General features: G+C 35.3%; 8 protein-coding genes across 8 annotated transcripts; 4 read left to right on the top strand and 4 right to left on the bottom strand.

Annotated features, from left to right (window-relative positions):
• Positions 1–371: 371 nt before the first annotated feature.
• PRCAT00005126001 (uncharacterized protein) lies at positions 372–2,048 on the top strand (the record flags this gene model as incomplete). The annotated part of the gene is made up of 1 exon (XM_062955175.1): positions 372–2,048. One exon carries the CDS (start codon positions 372–374, stop codon positions 2,046–2,048), a length of 1,677 nt encoding a protein of 558 aa, XP_062811805.1.
• Positions 2,049–2,960: 912 nt separating this feature from the next.
• PRCAT00005125001 (aldo/keto reductase) lies at positions 2,961–4,025 on the top strand (the record flags this gene model as incomplete). The annotated part of the gene is made up of 1 exon (XM_062955174.1): positions 2,961–4,025. The coding sequence occupies one exon, from the start codon at positions 2,961–2,963 to the stop codon at positions 4,023–4,025; it is 1,065 nt and encodes a 354-aa protein (XP_062811804.1).
• Positions 4,026–5,882: 1,857 nt separating this feature from the next.
• On the top strand, positions 5,883–6,755 carry PRCAT00005124001 (SDR family NAD(P)-dependent oxidoreductase; the record flags this gene model as incomplete). The annotated part of the gene is made up of 1 exon (XM_062955173.1): positions 5,883–6,755. One exon carries the CDS (start codon positions 5,883–5,885, stop codon positions 6,753–6,755), a length of 873 nt encoding a protein of 290 aa, XP_062811803.1.
• A 987-nt stretch (positions 6,756–7,742) lies between these two features.
• On the bottom strand, positions 7,743–8,819 carry PRCAT00005123001 (uncharacterized protein; the record flags this gene model as incomplete). The annotated part of the gene is made up of 1 exon (XM_062955172.1): positions 7,743–8,819. One exon carries the CDS (start codon positions 8,817–8,819, stop codon positions 7,743–7,745), a length of 1,077 nt encoding a protein of 358 aa, XP_062811802.1.
• A 1,942-nt stretch (positions 8,820–10,761) lies between these two features.
• Positions 10,762–12,054, top strand: STE3 (Ste3p; the record flags this gene model as incomplete). The annotated part of the gene is made up of 1 exon (XM_062955171.1): positions 10,762–12,054. One exon carries the CDS (start codon positions 10,762–10,764, stop codon positions 12,052–12,054), a length of 1,293 nt encoding a protein of 430 aa, XP_062811801.1.
• A 137-nt stretch (positions 12,055–12,191) lies between these two features.
• On the bottom strand, positions 12,192–13,721 carry PRCAT00005121001 (glutamyl-tRNA(Gln) amidotransferase subunit; the record flags this gene model as incomplete). The annotated part of the gene is made up of 1 exon (XM_062955170.1): positions 12,192–13,721. One exon carries the CDS (start codon positions 13,719–13,721, stop codon positions 12,192–12,194), a length of 1,530 nt encoding a protein of 509 aa, XP_062811800.1.
• A 492-nt stretch (positions 13,722–14,213) lies between these two features.
• PRCAT00005120001 (uncharacterized protein) lies at positions 14,214–14,723 on the bottom strand (the record flags this gene model as incomplete). The annotated part of the gene is made up of 1 exon (XM_062955169.1): positions 14,214–14,723. The coding sequence occupies one exon, from the start codon at positions 14,721–14,723 to the stop codon at positions 14,214–14,216; it is 510 nt and encodes a 169-aa protein (XP_062811799.1).
• A 1,317-nt stretch (positions 14,724–16,040) lies between these two features.
• On the bottom strand, positions 16,041–16,484 carry PRCAT00005118001 (uncharacterized protein; the record flags this gene model as incomplete). Its single annotated transcript, XM_062955168.1, has 1 exon — positions 16,041–16,484. One exon carries the CDS (start codon positions 16,482–16,484, stop codon positions 16,041–16,043), a length of 444 nt encoding a protein of 147 aa, XP_062811798.1.
• Positions 16,485–16,569: the final 85 nt, after the last annotated feature.

Genomic DNA, 16,569 nt, shown 5'->3' with positions numbered 1-16,569 from the left:
TTTAGTAGACAAGTCCCTAACAACTTTTAAAGTCTTGATTAGTATTAATTGCTTCTGGTTTTCACAATAGCTTACTTTCTATATTTTCAAAGAGAATTGTGATACATCATTAATGCAAACGAAAGCACAGTTTTTACAGTTATCTCCCCGTCTCCTAAACCAACCACTCCTATCTCATTTTAAATTTCCGATGTCCTTACATTCCTATTATGTTTCTGGCTGTAATTTATTTCTAGCTTAAAAAAATAAGCTGTATCGGGAGATTGTAGACAAAGCCAGATCTCCGGTCGCCGCACCAAAAGATCGGAGAAGTTTACTAATGTGCGAGCTTATGCAGACAGGTTTTATAAATTTAGCGGTAAAGCATCATTATGCGGGTATATATCTTTGAATATATTATCTTTCGAACAAGGATATATTCCAGCTACAGAATATTTGTTGCTATGTTTTTTGCCGATTTATCATTAGATGGGAACCACTTTTTATTTATCCTTCTAGTTGCTGCATCTTATTTGGTCAAATGTGTTTATTATTTTGCTTATGGATCTTCCATTAAAAAGATTGCTAATGTGCCAGAAGCCAAAGGAGATGTGGCTTATTTTGGCCATTTGAAGTTATTGAAAACCAATCATGCAACCGAATTAGAAAAAATTGGTGACAGCAACCACTGGGAATATTTTCAAGTCAAGTTTGGCGTTGAAAGGATACTTATCTTGCATTCATTTCAAGCAGGCTATGATATTTTTGTCAAAAACCTGACAGCATTAATTGACAGACCACTTTTTTATACCTTTCATAAATATGTTTCCGGTACGCAAGGGTTGACGGTGGGGACGAGCCCGTGGGACACCTCATGCAAGAGAAGGCGCATCGCTATAACTAGACACATGACAAGAACTTCTTTGGAAAAGTTTAGTGATGCTGTTGACGTTGAGACATTTTCATTCATTCGTGATCTTTGGGATGCGAGTGAACATGGAAGGATTGGAATCGATCCCTTCGAATTTTGCCAGAGAATGGCTTTGAATGTAACTACCATGCTTTGTTATGCTACTAGGTTTAATAGTATGAAAAATCCTTTACTCAAATCTATTTTGGAAATTGTGTCACATATAAGTTCCTTCAGATCAACAAATAATAACCTTCAGGATTATGTTATTCCGTTCCGCTATCTTCCAGACAGAAGAAGAGAAGAAGCTTCTGAATATAGTAACAAGCGAGATGTCTGGCTTAATGAGTTATTTAATAAGGCTCTCGAAAGATCTGAAATCAAGGAAAGTCTCGTTAGCTCACTCAAGGACCCTAAGAGCAAATTAGATATTAAAGATTTAAAGTCTATATGCGTATCCCTTGTATCTGGTGGCTTTGAAACCTTAGCAAGTATTGCAACGCTTTTAATTGCTCAGATATGTACAGTTAGGGGACAAAAATGGCAAGAAAGAGCCCATTCGGAACTCATGGACCTCTATGGTTCTGGAGATGTCGCATGGGAAAGGTCAATAATCGAAGAAAAATGCCCTTTCATTGTTGCTTTCATCAAAGAAACATTGAGATATTATGCTGTTATCCCTTTATGTCCTCCTAGGAAGACAACCAAGTCATTCGAATATAAAGGGACCGTCATACCCAGTGGAATAACTGTCATTTTGAATACACAAGCAGCTAATCACGACAAATCTTATTACGGTAAAGATGCAGATGAGTTCATTCCAGAGCGTTGGATGCAAGAGCCTTATGAAGCGAACAAGCCTCCTTTCCACTTCACATTTGGTGCCGGGTCCCGCGCATGCCCAGGTATTTTGTTATCGAATAGAATATTGTTTGCGACTTTTGCTAGGTTGATAACGTTATTCAAAATCAAGTCGCTGGGTTCAGACCCAGAGCTTTATTACAAAACATATTCTAGAAGCACTGTCGCCCAGACATACTCCCCTAAGCCCTTTAATGTTTTTCTAGAGGCACGGGAAAGCGCGCTAATAGAGAGATGTCTAGAAAAGTCCAAAAACTCTACTCAAGACCTTCTTGACCTTTCTCACGAATATATTTAGTTTGCTTCTAGCTAAAAACTGTTAATATCATTGATAATCTACCTATTTGCAGTCATTTTAAAGAATCAGGTGCGTAAGACTCACATCCTATAGAACCCATAATATGCTTAGTTTATATATGAATTCGCTTTCTTTTATATTTTTAGTAAATTGCAAAAGAAATATTGCAACTATTTAGGTTGTTTATTGGAAAGAAAGGACAAAATATTTTACATCAAGATATAATATAATAAAGCATAGTGTAGCATAATTCAAGTCGACTAGTTCAGAAAACCAAAACCAAAACTAAAATTTTCTTTTTTATTATAGTTTTCTTTGCGAAGGCTATATCTAGGATCCATAAAAGTGCGACCTAGTGAGGTGCGAGATATATGACAGCATAGTAGGGACGACTATAAATCGTAGACAATACGCACTTGCGAACGAATATTACATCTTATGTATTAATAAATCATTTCATTTTCAAACGTTAGCATAACCGAAAAAAGTAATATTGTAATATCGCAAGAAAAATTCACTGGAAAAGGACACTACTGCCACATACTATCAAGATTTTTATAGTATGTATTACCAATCATATTTTCCTTGAACTTTTTCACAGATAGTATGAAATAAAGAATTGGTAAATTAAAAATAATTAAGTTTCGCAGTAATTACTTAAGTAATACCATTCGTATAACTCCATTATATATCTGATTATCGGAGCATTGTTTTAGTAACTCTGATAAGACGATTGAAAAACGAGTTTGGAGCTAGAGCCATTTAGACCATTCTGTGGTAAACATTTCCGCCCCGATAAGCCCAAAAACTTAATTTTAAACAACTAATTGGAGATAAGCACTCAGGTCGTCGCTCAAAACCGACAGATTTTTATATTCGATAAATAAATCCAATCTCTTGTAAAATCTTATTATGATTATTTTAATATATTTCGAAATGGAATTCAATAAGTTAGGTAATTCTGGTCTTTCCATATCACCTTTGATTGTTGGTTGCATGTCATATGGGTCAAAATCATGGGGTGATTGGGTTATTGATGACGAGGAAAAGGTCTTTTCACTTCTAAAGAAAGCTTACGATTGTGGGTTAAGGACATTTGATACTGCTGATGTTTACTCCAATGGCAAGTCTGAGGTATTGCTTGGTAAATTCATTAAGAAGTTCAGCATACCAAGAGATAAAATAACGATTTTTACTAAGTTATATAACCCGATCGATCCTACGGATCCACATTTTAAATTTAATGATTTATCCAAGTATCCGAGCTACGAATATGCGAATTCTCGTGGTTTATCTAGAAAGCATATATGGGATGCTATAGAAGGTTCTGTCGAAAGGTTGGGAACGTTTGTTGACGTTTTGCAAATTCACCGGCTTGACAGACAAACTCCAAAAGCAGAAATAATGAAAGCTTTGAACGATGTAGTGGAGAAAGGGCTTGCTAGATATATAGGTGCTTCTTCAATGAAGGCTGTGGAATTTGCCCAATTACAATTCATCGCCGAAAAAAACAATTGGAGCAAATTTATTAGTATGCAAAACTATTACAATTTACTTTACCGAGAAGAAGAAAGAGAGATGATACCATTTTGTAATAACAATGAGCTTGGGAAAGTCGGATTAATTCCGTGGTCACCAATTGCAAGAGGAATTTTGGCAAGACCATTGAAGGCGCACTCCAAATTTAACAGAAGTCCGAGTACCGATAAGACGATGTTTAGGTTAGGATTAAATGAACTTTCCAAGGAAGATCAAGAAATAATTAAGAGGGTTGAGGAACTATCCAAAAAGCACAAGGTAAGCATGGCTGTTATATCATGTACTTGGGTTAGAAGTAAAGGTGCGACTCCAATTATCGGTTTTAACACGGATGAAAGAATTGATGAGCTTGTGAATTCATTGTCATTCCAACTCTCTGACGAAGAAATAAGGTACATTGAAAAACCGTACAGAGCTAAGTTTGAAATACAAAACTAGGGTAAATCCAACTTTTGAAAGTAATAGGTAGATGACACGGTATTATTTTCAAGTGTCTACGGTAGTTTTTTAACGATGTTTCTTTCCTTTATGTTCCTCTGATCAACCATAGCATGAAAAGTCCATATCTCTACCAGTTACAAATTGGATAATCATAACTTTTACTCTTTCTCTTACTTTATGTCTTGCATTTAACTGGAATATATTTTTGTCAAAGTAATTCCATAAACTCCATATAAGCCAAATTCTAAGTGGGAAAAATTTTAATTTCTTCTATTATGAACAGAAATTACGGTTAATTCTGTTATAAATGACAGATAAGGCGTGGGAAATTAACGTGGATGTGTTGGGATGTAAAAGTAAATATGGTGGTTCAATATAAACTTGTACTTATGAATTGAAAGAGATATATGGTTTCTTTAAGCTTTTTTACCGGATTCCCGTCATTAGTGGTTTATTCGATTCTTGCTGAAGTATAAGATATATATGGGGAGGTTTTTGTATGAAAGGTAAGCTGTTTATTTCTAATGCTCTGTGAAGAAGTAATCGCTTTCACGGTTGAAGGTAAAAAGTTATGCTAGCTAGCAACTTCATTTTCGGCAAAATTGAAAAAGATCACTCGTTGTTACGCTTCCATAAACATATATGTGAAAAAGGAAAACAGCTGACTTGAGTACGACCACTTTAAAAGTTTTTGAAGATGAAGCGATAATAGTGTCAAAACATTTAAATCAAACACACTCATCTTAACTCAGTTACTATTATCAAGTGGTCTATGTGATTTGCATAAATTACATTGTAGGCAAAAAAATGAGACCTTTGTGGAACTCTTAACTATTGTTAAGGTTTTAGTCTTAATAAGATAGAAATATAGAAATAGTGTAATAAGTTACAAAATGTAAATATTCACAATTTTACTTAAACAAAACCCGCTATCTGTAAGCAACTTAAAATACTCCCTATGATCATGCGAGCTAAAATACATATATAAGAACTGCAAGTTTATAGAAGAAATACCGTGAAGCACATAGTAACTACTCATACTGAAATGTATTTTTCAAATTGCTAGAAAATATTTGAGACCATGACCCTTTGGTTGCAGCCATCTTGATGTGAATATTCAGCATACAAAGATACAGCAAGAAAGGAGGATCCTTTCATTTTATTTCATTTTAATTCAATACCTTCTAAATTCGTGCCTAACTTTAAATCGGATCTTTATTTTCTTCGCTTAGAAGCAATCGCCTTAGAGACAATAGTAAAATTGGTGAGGTTTTGGTTAGGTATTAGAAATCTATGCATCTTTCCACAGGTTCCTGATTATGTGCTGAGAAACAACCAACAAAAATTTTGTGAACATATCTCAGAACTTAAGAAGGCTTTATCATGTGCTTTTAATCCAGTTTCTGGACTTCTCCCGAAGATTTAGTTTTGTTTCAATAATATCTTGTAAAATGGTGTCACGGATGGTATAATTTTACATGCGGCACAAACTTTAACACCAGAGGGAGCTACGCTCTGGTTGAAGTCAACACACTTTGGACAAGTTGATAAGTATGTTTCCCAAAATTATGTTTATTATGTTGCCCACCTACATTCCCTATACTTAGAGATTATGTTTTATTTTCCAATCTGATTTTGGGTTCAAATAAGTTAAAAAAATCAAACGTAATAGGAAATTTTCCGCTTAATTTATCCATTCGATTGGAAATCTCTTTTCTAGTTCGCGATAAAAGGTAAACTTCCCCGAATTTTAAACGTTCTTATCGGAGATCTACTTACTGATCAGTCAGATAAAGAAAACTATATTATAATGCACAGAATTGTTTCTTGAGTGATTTTAAACTCAAGTTAAAAATGACCAATCTTTTAGCAGAAAATATATTCGGAATGAAAGGATACCAGACCGTCATTACAGGTGGTGGTTCAGGACTAGGGAGAATGGTAGCTAGGGGATATGTTGCCAATGGAGCTAGTGTTTGTCTTGTTGATATGTGTCAAGATAGATTAGAAGAAGTGAAAGAAGAGTTGCTAAAGATTAGAGGTGAAACATATTCTGAGTCAAAAATTACTTCCATAGTTGGGGATTTGTCAACAAAAGAAGGTATAAACCAAATTCTAGAAGATATCAAAGCTGAAATTTCAGAATTAGACGTGCTTGTCAATTGCGCAGGAATCCGAAAAGTGAACAAGCTTACATATACACCAGGAGAAAGCTTAGAAAAATTAGCTGCTGCTGCTAATTCGTCAGCCTATCAAGACTGGGATATGACATTTCGTGTGAACGTTTTTGCGCCCCATTTTCTAAGTAGTGGGTTAGTGCAATTGCTAGGGGAATCCTCAGCTAAAGACCATGGAAGAGGAAACGTGATTTTCTTCTCCTCCGTATCTTCTGTTCATAATACGCAGTACGTTCCTACTTATCAAGTTTCGAAAGCAGCAGTAGATCACTTAGTAAGAATCATGGCCGCAGAGCTTGCAGACAAATACATAAGAGTTAATGCTATATCACCAGGATTATTTCCAAGCAGAATGAATCCATCTGATGCTAGTCTCCCAGAGTCAAATATGAGGTATGCGAAAGAAATGCCTGCCAAAAGAGCAGGACTCGAAGATGAAATGGTTGCAGCAGCATTGTTTCTAGCCAAAAACAAGTATATGGATGGTAGAATTCTTCGAATTGACGGGGGTAGGTTACTTGTTGCTCATGGGAACATTGCTAGTGAGTAATAAAATATATGTAATTAAATTATTTTTTTCGATTAAACATAATATCAAAAATGAAGCTTTTCAAAAATTCAACTTTTATCATATGTTTGACCTTAATAGTGTATTTCGCAATATAGATACACATGTTTAAAGAACCTCTCTTTTTTTCTCACTAAATGAGCTAATGAAGAGCTGAGGGACTTAAAAAGAAGGGCTGCTTGTTTTGTCGTACGTCTATTATTTTATGAGTGTGCGATAGAGAAATCATGATTCTTCAATATGGGATAACAAGAGGTCGCGGGAAGTTCGAGTCATGCGAAATCAAAATACGATTGATTTGCAATGAGAGCAATATCTTAATAAATTTATTTTTTGACTTGAGTCATCTCAACATATCCATTATCTTCAATAATAAGTAGCTTAAGCTTTTCAAGATATAATATTCTATTGTGTTTTTTGGGGACACCCATATGAAGAGTGTAGCTGACTACTTGGACACCCAAATATCTAAATCGGTATCAACTTAGATTTCAGTCAAAGGTTCTGATATATCATCTTTCATTTAACTTATTCAATGAAGTGCGAAGTTCTTTCATCCTGATCAGAACCATCTTCTTTATATCAGCCTCTTTCAACTCGATGATACAAGAGGCATGACATAATATAATGCTCTACGTTAGTGCTTATTTGCATAGAGGATAATTTTGAGGATGGTTAATGTTTGATATTATTACACATTTATTTATGCAATTATCACAAGAATCATAATACATACAGTATATACCCTCCTCAGAACTTAATAGAGGCTCAAAGGCGCATGTAGTGCTTCTGCATTCGTTCTTAATACTACTCGTTTAACTCTTTCCAAACTATTTACTTTCGACAAGGATTTCAAGTTCGCATAATATTCTGAGAGCTTTCCCATCTAAAAGATGAAATTGTTCCCGCATCAAACGAACCCTAGGTAAAAGTTGAAATTATCCAAATGTGGGACCTATATTACCAAACTTAATTAAAACTTAATTTGTATCGCTTATGGCCCTCACTTGGTCTGCCAAAAGATATCTCCCCTTTTTTTTCAGATAAATTGACAATTAATGTAGCTAGTGTAATCATTGCTTCGACTCCAGTGGCATTTGGTATTACACCTCTACAAATGGAGTATGGATAATTATCTTCATCCGAAAGTCTTCTTCTAATGTCCTCAAAGGATGCAGAAGTTCCTTTGCTAAGTTCAGTTAATCTTTCAAGCCTGCTCAAGGAATTGGGAGCAGGATAGTCCTTGACAAAGCGTTCTTGAGCATATAAATGATTGGTGTGGAGCACCAATCCCTCTTTGTTAGGTTCTAAAATAGCCAATCCCTTGGGAGATGCCTCTACACTCAAATACTTTCCTGATTTGTCTGCCAACATAATATTTGAAGTTGAAGCAATACCAAAACGCTCGAGATCATATAAACATTCATCAACTGATGTAGCCTCCAAGCATTTTCTGATTGCAAGATGCACAGGGAGTTTAATTTGTGCCACCCCGCATTTTATTGCGTTCATCATAAGTCCCAAACCAGAATCATTAAATCCTATTTTACCAACAATTCCTGCTTCTGACATCATAAGAATTCTCGGCTTATATTTTGGCTTAATATCGAGTATGACAATGCCTTCGCCGAGCTCTTTTATCCAATCCCAGTTTTGAGAAATGTAGACATCACCGCTATCGACGTTCTTTTGACTAAGAGAACTACAGCCGTCGGAATAATTTGTTAGACAGATTTCAGATCTTATATTTAAGGTGATTATGTCCAGCATGTCTCGCTCAGCACCTACTGCAATTCCACGCATTTCTGCTAATATTTCGGGCCAATATTTCTCAAGAAATGGAACATACTTTCGGGCCCTCTCTTTTGCCTCGTCCCAGGTAATCTGTGCTGTCTCTTGGTAAAGCTTTTCATATGTTTCAACATTTTTTTTAATTAGGTCTTTTCCTACTGCCCCATGCTTTAGGCCAATTTCATAATTAGACCCTTCGCATCTAATGTACGGTATATCAGTGTCATAAAATTTGTTCTCGTTACTTGGGTCCATCTCAATGTCGTGAATAGAACCCAAATCAAACGTGTGAAATGAGCCTAACTTAAATATGACAAAAATAAAATCTTATCAAGGGAACTTTCTCCGTTGGAATTACTCGATTTGCGGAAACATGCTCTTTACATTATCAAAATCAGAACTGAAATATAAAAGATAACCTGATATCAAAGAATTTCTAACGCATTTCAATTCAAGACTATCAAAAATTCTTCCAAGTGTGAAAGAAGTAAAAGAAATGTAACAAGGTTACCTCGCTTGCACATTTTGTCAGTTAAAACTCTTGCTGGCACCATTCCTCTTACCTGATTCAAAGATTTAATGGAGAATAAACCTGCTATCTGAAGTTCGGTCATGTTAATAAGACATGACATAAGACTAAGGAATTACACATCTAAATAATAGAATTCCTGACGAATCTTTTAAAAGTTTCTAATATATGGCTTTGTAGCTTACACATATTAATGCTTAATGCTTGTTAATTTATTTTGGTTAACTTCCCCTTATTTACAATTTGTTTCTGGATATGGCTTAGTTAAAGAAAAAGTCATCTATATCTATTTCAAAGCCTCAAATAATTTCCAAGGATTTATCCCATTGAAGGCGATCATGAGTTTTTGAAGGTCGGTTTCTCCTGCTTTCGTTATCATTATCTCAACCTATTACACAAAAATACCGAAAATGCACTTGGAACGGTATGGCAGATTTCATATAAGTTAATGGCTCATGTTATCAGTGGAAACAAGAAAAGGGAAAATATCTAACTACGATTTAACTCAATCTAAGCAATAGAGAAGTACCATGGGTATAGTTATTTAAATTTTTAGTGATGATTTCGTTTAGAGCCGCTTTAAACTATAATGATTAAATATCCTGAATTTTGAAACTGCGTGTAGATATGGTTGCAAGACGTGCTATAACAAGGCCATTTGTTCTCAATGTAGGTGGCTACAGTCCCTCTGATATTATTGGTTTCCTTTGCAGTAGGGAACATTCTTGGAACATTCTGCTGCAAAGGCTTTGATGGTCGCAAGTAACTAAGGCGCTAGCAACCAATATTAGATGCTTCTGTGTAGCTTTTTTATCGGTGAGTTTAAGATTATACTTGGTTCGAAAAGATATAAGACAAAACAAGCTACATGGCTATGCTGAAAAGTCCTGGAAGATCATAGCTGATAAGATTGATTCAGAAAACGTCAATTTTCGCTATGTTTGGAATTTTAATCATAAGCAAGAATAAACAAGCCAAAGTAGAGTGTCTCATATATTTTGTGTTCCTATTACAGATACTTATTTACGTTAGCTAGATTTTTTCCATTGATTGCATTTGAAACGTGACAATCGATTTTCAGTTCGTTATTAATATTGATGTTTTTTTTTTAAGAAACCTGTTTTTAGTACTTTTCAATCTTCACAGTTATCTTTTTAGGTCAAAAAGAATGGCCCATTAGCGTTTGGGTTATTTTTCTTGCTTCTTTTTTCTTGTCTTTTGCTTCTCTCTAACTATTTACTTCCAAGATCTGGCCCTAAGTGATTAAGTATTTTTATCAGCTATCACAACAGCAATAATGTTAAATGGCCCGAGATAAAACATTGTATGAATTGACCTAACCTTTACTTTTAGTGAATTGCCCTTTTTAGATCTTTATCAATCTCTTAGAGTATCACATTCCCTTTAGAGCTTCTTTAGAGTAGTTGCGAAAATTACTATATTGAGATTCGAAAGGATTTTGAACACAAAATATGTCAAATTGAAGATAAAAATTAACATGGAACTTATATAAGACCAAATGGTCATGTATTCTTTCATGTTTGAATGAAAGTAGATTATATTTAATACGGATCCCTATTGAATTCTTGAACTGAGCTTTTAGGTCTTCTTTTTCCTTTTCAACTTATTGGATTAATCAACTGTTAGAAGGTCAACTTAGCAAATATTATGGACACGAAAGGAAATATTCTAGCGGCATTCTCCTTCATTGCAATTGCCCTTTTACTACCTGCTTTTGTTTGGCATTGTCGTTGTAAGAATGTACCAGCTATCTTTTTGATTTGCTGGCTACAAATCAGTAACATAATTAGCTTTATTAATGCTATAGCATGGAGTGATGAGAATTTCTACGAGAAATGGGATGGCAAGGTGTATTGCGATATTGCAGTAAAACTTGACATAGGTGCATCTTGTGGTAAGGTAGCAGCTATAAGTGTTTTAGCGATGAATCTATATATGGTTTTATGTGCCAACAACCCTATTTTCATGGGTAATAAGTCAAAGAAAAAGTTGATCATTGAACTCAGTATGTGTGCTATTACTCCAATTTTTGTAATGTCAGTCAATTATATTATCCAAAGCGGAAGATACTCTGTTTTGCGTTACACTGGGTGTGTTGAGCCATATAGTGAGTCTGTTGCATCACTTTTTCTCAGTACCTTTTGGACGTTCCTTTGGGCAATTGTTGCGGTAGTATTTGCGGTTCTATTATTAAGGAAATACTTTCAAAAGAGAAAAGACGTTAAAGACATCTTGAGATGCACTAATTCTGGCCTAAATGCTAAAAGGTTTGCTAGATTGTTAATCTTCAGTCTTTTGATAGTCTTGGTATTGGCACCACTCACTACTTACTACTTTGTAGCAGATGCTTTATCGTTCAAGGGAAAGTTTAGCTGGAAAGAAACGCACAACGAGTACTGGGACTTTATATATTTCTTTGACGTTGGATATTCGGTGACATATGGCAATTTCATCAACATTGGATTGTCTATAATTACTTTTATTTTATTTGGTTTGGGGTCGGATGCTTTAGACCTATACAAATCTATGTTTAGGAAACTTGGTTTCAACTTCGGTAGCAAGAAAGATGACAATCAGTTGTTCAAGATATCCAGTAATAAATCCGATCAGACTAGAGTCAACTCAAACAGATCTAAAGCTTCAGGTAAGCTGGAAAACTCTGCTTTGACCAATGGCTCGCATATGACGGAATTTGAATCAGAGTTTAAGAACCTCGTGAAAGAAAACTTCGAGCTTCCGAGCCCCGATAGCAGCTTAGGGAAGAATTCTGCTACTAGAATATCGACAGTTGATTTGGAAAAAGGGTCTTCGAACGAGGTATCGTTCAACTCAACAGAATCTCCGCGCTCCCAAGAAAGCTTGTATGTTCTTAATCAAGAACAAACACCAAGCGACGATGGATTTCATTATGGTTTCAGAGTTGTGCAGAATAATACATAGATTGTAAAGTTCAGTTAAGCTCTTAGTTTTTTGCTCGGCTCAAGTGAAACATCATCTTAGCTAAACTTTGGATTTGTCTTCTATATGTTAATGATTGAAATTTCATGTCTTTAAACATGAATTACTTATACACGAAATTATTTACAAGATATCATCTCCATAAACTTTTTGGCAAAAGCTTTTGATTCGACTTTCCCTTGAGTTTCTCTCATAGCTTGGCCAACTAAATAGTTGAGCGAATTCTTCTTTCCTTTTTTTATCTTATTTACTACATCCATATTCTTGTTAATGATATCCCCACAGAGTTCCTCTATTGCTGAATCCAATTCTTCTGGTGACACATCTTTAGGTTTTTCAAGATCATAAACGCCAAGAAGATGCTCTATCGAAGCACCAGAACTATCGGGATTTTTAATCATCTGTGTGATTAATCTCTTAGCAGCTGATTTTGTAACATCATCTCTGGATACCATAAGTATTAACTGGCTCAAATTTAAAGGAGTTATAAGTTTCAAATCTATTGATGTTTCCAATCTGTGGAAAGCACCAAGCAATTCATTGATCACCCAGTTATTAACTAACTTAAAGCCCTGACTATTTTCAGAGGCGACTAGCTTGCATACGACAAGATAATAGTCTAGAAGTTCCCTATTGTCGACTAAAAATTTAGCATACTTCAACTCCAACTCATATGGAGAGTGCGTTAATTTCTTTAGTATGTCCTGGGGTAATTCAGGAAGAATTTTTTGAACTTGCTCATTGATATCAGGCTCCAAACATATTTTGGGTAATTCTGAATCTGGCAAATATCTATAATCAACTGAATCTTCCTTTGTCCTTAAGCTGATCGATTGGTAACCGTTCCAACCTCTAGTCTCTTGAATGATAGTTTCTTTATTTCGAAGTAAATTGATTTGTCTACTGTACTCCGCTTCAACGGCATCATGAATTTCCCCAGTACTACCTAAATTCTTAAGCTCAACTCGTGAGTTTCCGTTGACACTCACGTTGACATCCACTCTAATAGCACCAGTCTCCAAATCACCTGAGCATATATCAAGATACTTTACTATAGCTTGATATTTCTTAATGAATGACCTAATTTGTTCGAAATTCTCAAAATCAGGTTCAGTAACTACTTCTATTAATGGAATATTCGTCCTATTGAGATCCACCTTTATTACATTGTCAAACCTGTCGTAGTTGGTCTTCCCTGTATCTTGTTCAATTTGTATTCTCTCAATGCCTATTCTCTTTGAAGTCTCCAAGATGTCATCATATTCCTTTAGTAACTCCAAATAACCATTTACAGCTATCGGATGATAGTATTGAGTGATTTGATAGCCTGCTGGTTGGTCTGGATAGAAATAATGCTTTCTGTCAAAAGACGATATACTTTGTATCTTACAATTCAATGCAACTGCAGCTTTCAAAGACAAATAAAGGGCTTCAGGGTTAAACTTAGGCTGTGTTCCTGGTAATGCGCAGTCGTAGTAACTTATTTTCGTATTGGGTGTTGAATTGAAGCTTGTCTGTGACAACGAAAAAAGCTTATACTCAGTTTTCAACTGAGTATGAATCTCCAAACCACATTTGAACTTGAAATTCGGATCTAGCTTCAATAGGGAAGATCTTGAGCTATGAAATAATCTTTTAAGAGTTATCATCAAAGCACATTTGATTGCAGGTAGAGAGATTTATATTAAGTTACAGTGGATCTCGAAAACCGATGATATAATCGACCATTAAATTGAGCTTTTTCTAGAGGTAAATTGCCGAAGAATCTCAGAAGGGTTATTACGCACTATTATAAACCAGCATAGTTATAGTGCTAACATGAAGGGTTGAAATTGACATTTTTTGATCACTTTTGATCCGTTAGTAGCTTTTTTTTAAAGGAATTAGTTGCTGAAGAGAGGGCGAGAAATAGTATGTACGAGGAGTGGAGGGTACTCATAGATGCTTTGAGTGACGAGAGCAATTGTATGACTATGTAATTGTGATAAATTCACCTGCAGTGAACGCAATAGGGTATTACTAGTTATATGGGTTCTGTTCTTGAGTTTTATTGCTAATATAAGTTAGCAAAGTGGACGTGAGAGCAGTGTATGGTTTTGACATACCCACGCAACAGACTTCTGCTCTAGGTCACAAAGGTATCAATTAATTCTTCTTCGTTTCTGCAATCTGAATCTTGTGGACGATGGTGGAGATGATGGAGCAGATCTCTCTCTTCTTGCAGGGGAGATACCTCCCACTGTCCTCTTAATACCCTGCATTAATTCAGGACATGTTTCTTTCATATTACCGAAACGATTCTCTCCATGTGAAATATCGCTAGCTGCTTGCGTCTGGGAATTGATAGCTCCAACTGTCCTCCAAGGTGTTCCTGGACGCTCTCTTTCTTGTTTGCTTGCGGATGATTTTATCAGACACTCTTGCTCCTGGTATGGAATGTCTGTTTCCAGATCCAACGTGAAATTGGACGGAAGAGAAATTTCACTTGTGGGTATAGCACCTCCCCAAAACCCGCCTGGACTAGAGCCAAAGAATCTATGATTATTGTTCATGCTGGGCCTTGAATATGATTTTGGAGTCATTTCTTGGAATCCTTCCCCCTTACAGTGGTCTTCTATTGTAAACACTTCCATATTGCTATCTTTACGCATTTTGCTTTCGGTAACTGTGAAATATGGCGCTACTCTACTACGAATCACTCTTTTAGCAGCTTTTGTCCTCTATTTGTGACAGCATATGGAACCACTATCAAGATTCTTGTTTTTGTGTAATTCGCACTACCCTCACCCCCTGTAATCATACCCTGATTAAATCCCCCATAGATAAGATTAAGATACGGTTTATAAACATTTGCTTTATTCCAGTAATCAAAGAGTAGTAGATACAATTAGTATTACAGAGTAAGCAGTAAGTATCTTGATAAGGATGATGAGATTAGTGGAATGAGTTCAGATATGGGAAATCTAGATCTTAGGATAGATATATTGGGACACGCGAGAAACGCCACTGAAGTCAAGGAAGTTAAGGAACACGATTTATTAACATGAAGTAGTCTATACCGAAATGAGATCACAATTTAAAGACGAGCATCCATTTGGTACGTAGCATTTATGGTTATTTTGATTTAAAATCGATAAACATGATCTTGTTTATGAACAACATATATACTAACTGTTTACAGAAAAGAGAAAGGCAGAGGCCACTAGAATTACTCAAAGATTCAGTGATAGATTACCTGTTATATGTGAAAAGGTAGAAAATTCTGACATTCCAGAGATCGATAAAAGAAAATATTTGGTACCAGGGGATTTATCGGTAGGACAGTTTGTCTATGTCATCAGAAAAAGAATCAAACTTCCAAGCGAGAAAGCCATTTTCATTTTTATCAATGATATCTTGCCTCCCACGGCTGCATTGATGAGCAAAATTTACGAGGAGCATAAGGACGAAGATGGATTTTTGTATGTTTTGTATTCTGGTGAGAATACTTTTGGAAAGATTTCATTGAAGGATATCGATTTCAGCAACATTGATGATATTGACTTTAACGAAATGGAAGTTTAGGTTTTATGAGCTTGACATGAAGAATGACGAATCAATAGATGGGATTCTTTTTAACATAGTACCAATTATTCGATGAGAGGGAGGGATTTCTTTTTTTTTTATCTATTTATTGTTTGATTGAAGACTTTGGTAGGTATAATAAGTTTTTTTTTTTGTTTCTTCATACTTAAGATCATGATTTATAGTGATCTCTTATTGTTCACCTCCCACTTATTTTGTTCTTTGCCACTCTTATGGCTGATTTATAGGTTAATTGCTTTAGCTGGTTTATCAAAGCGACGTGAATCTATGTTATTTTTGAATGGAACATGTGTAGCTTAATTGTAAGAAGTCGTAGTATTCACTAAATAAAGTGCATCTTTTTGGCGCTAATTAAACGTAAAAGGAGCCTCTATTCACTCTCATTAGGTGGAAGTTGAGACATCCAAGTCTTCACTGACATCAATAATAATCTCATTCTTCCTTATATCTTTCTTTCTCAAATTAGTTAAAATTTCTGTTAGTCCTTCCTTAACAGTATCGAAGTCTTCGGTATCCACATCCTTATTCACGACATCGGAAAGCTTGGCTTGTAGCAAAGCGTCATTATTCAACTCCACAGATAGACCATAAAATATAATATTATATTCATGCTTAATCTTTCCTTTCAAGACAGATTGGAAGTAGTCCTTGAAGTCGTCAAGAATGCCTTGTAGTAGCTCTTTCATATTCTCCGAATTGCCATTTTTAGGAACCACAGTAACAATTATGTCTAGATTTGAAGCTCGATATGGGTTTTTTAAATAGGAAATAACGAAAAAGATAAGTAGAATAGAAGCAATTGCAACAGTTTTGAATGATTGCCTCATAATGCCTTCTTTAATTGACGTGCTTAAATATTAGTTAGCCTTAATAAAAAGTGGTCTTTAAAGCCGTTATGAATCGCGCAATAAA

Source organism: Priceomyces carsonii (assembly GCF_900007245.1).
Source record: "Priceomyces carsonii strain CBS4050 genome assembly, scaffold: Debaryomyces_carsonii_scaffold_6, whole genome shotgun sequence".
Classification (NCBI taxonomy): domain Eukaryota; kingdom Fungi; phylum Ascomycota; class Pichiomycetes; order Serinales; family Debaryomycetaceae; genus Priceomyces; species Priceomyces carsonii.
The sequence above is the reverse complement of the archived record's forward strand: the minus strand, read 5'-3'. Positions and strand labels throughout refer to the sequence as shown.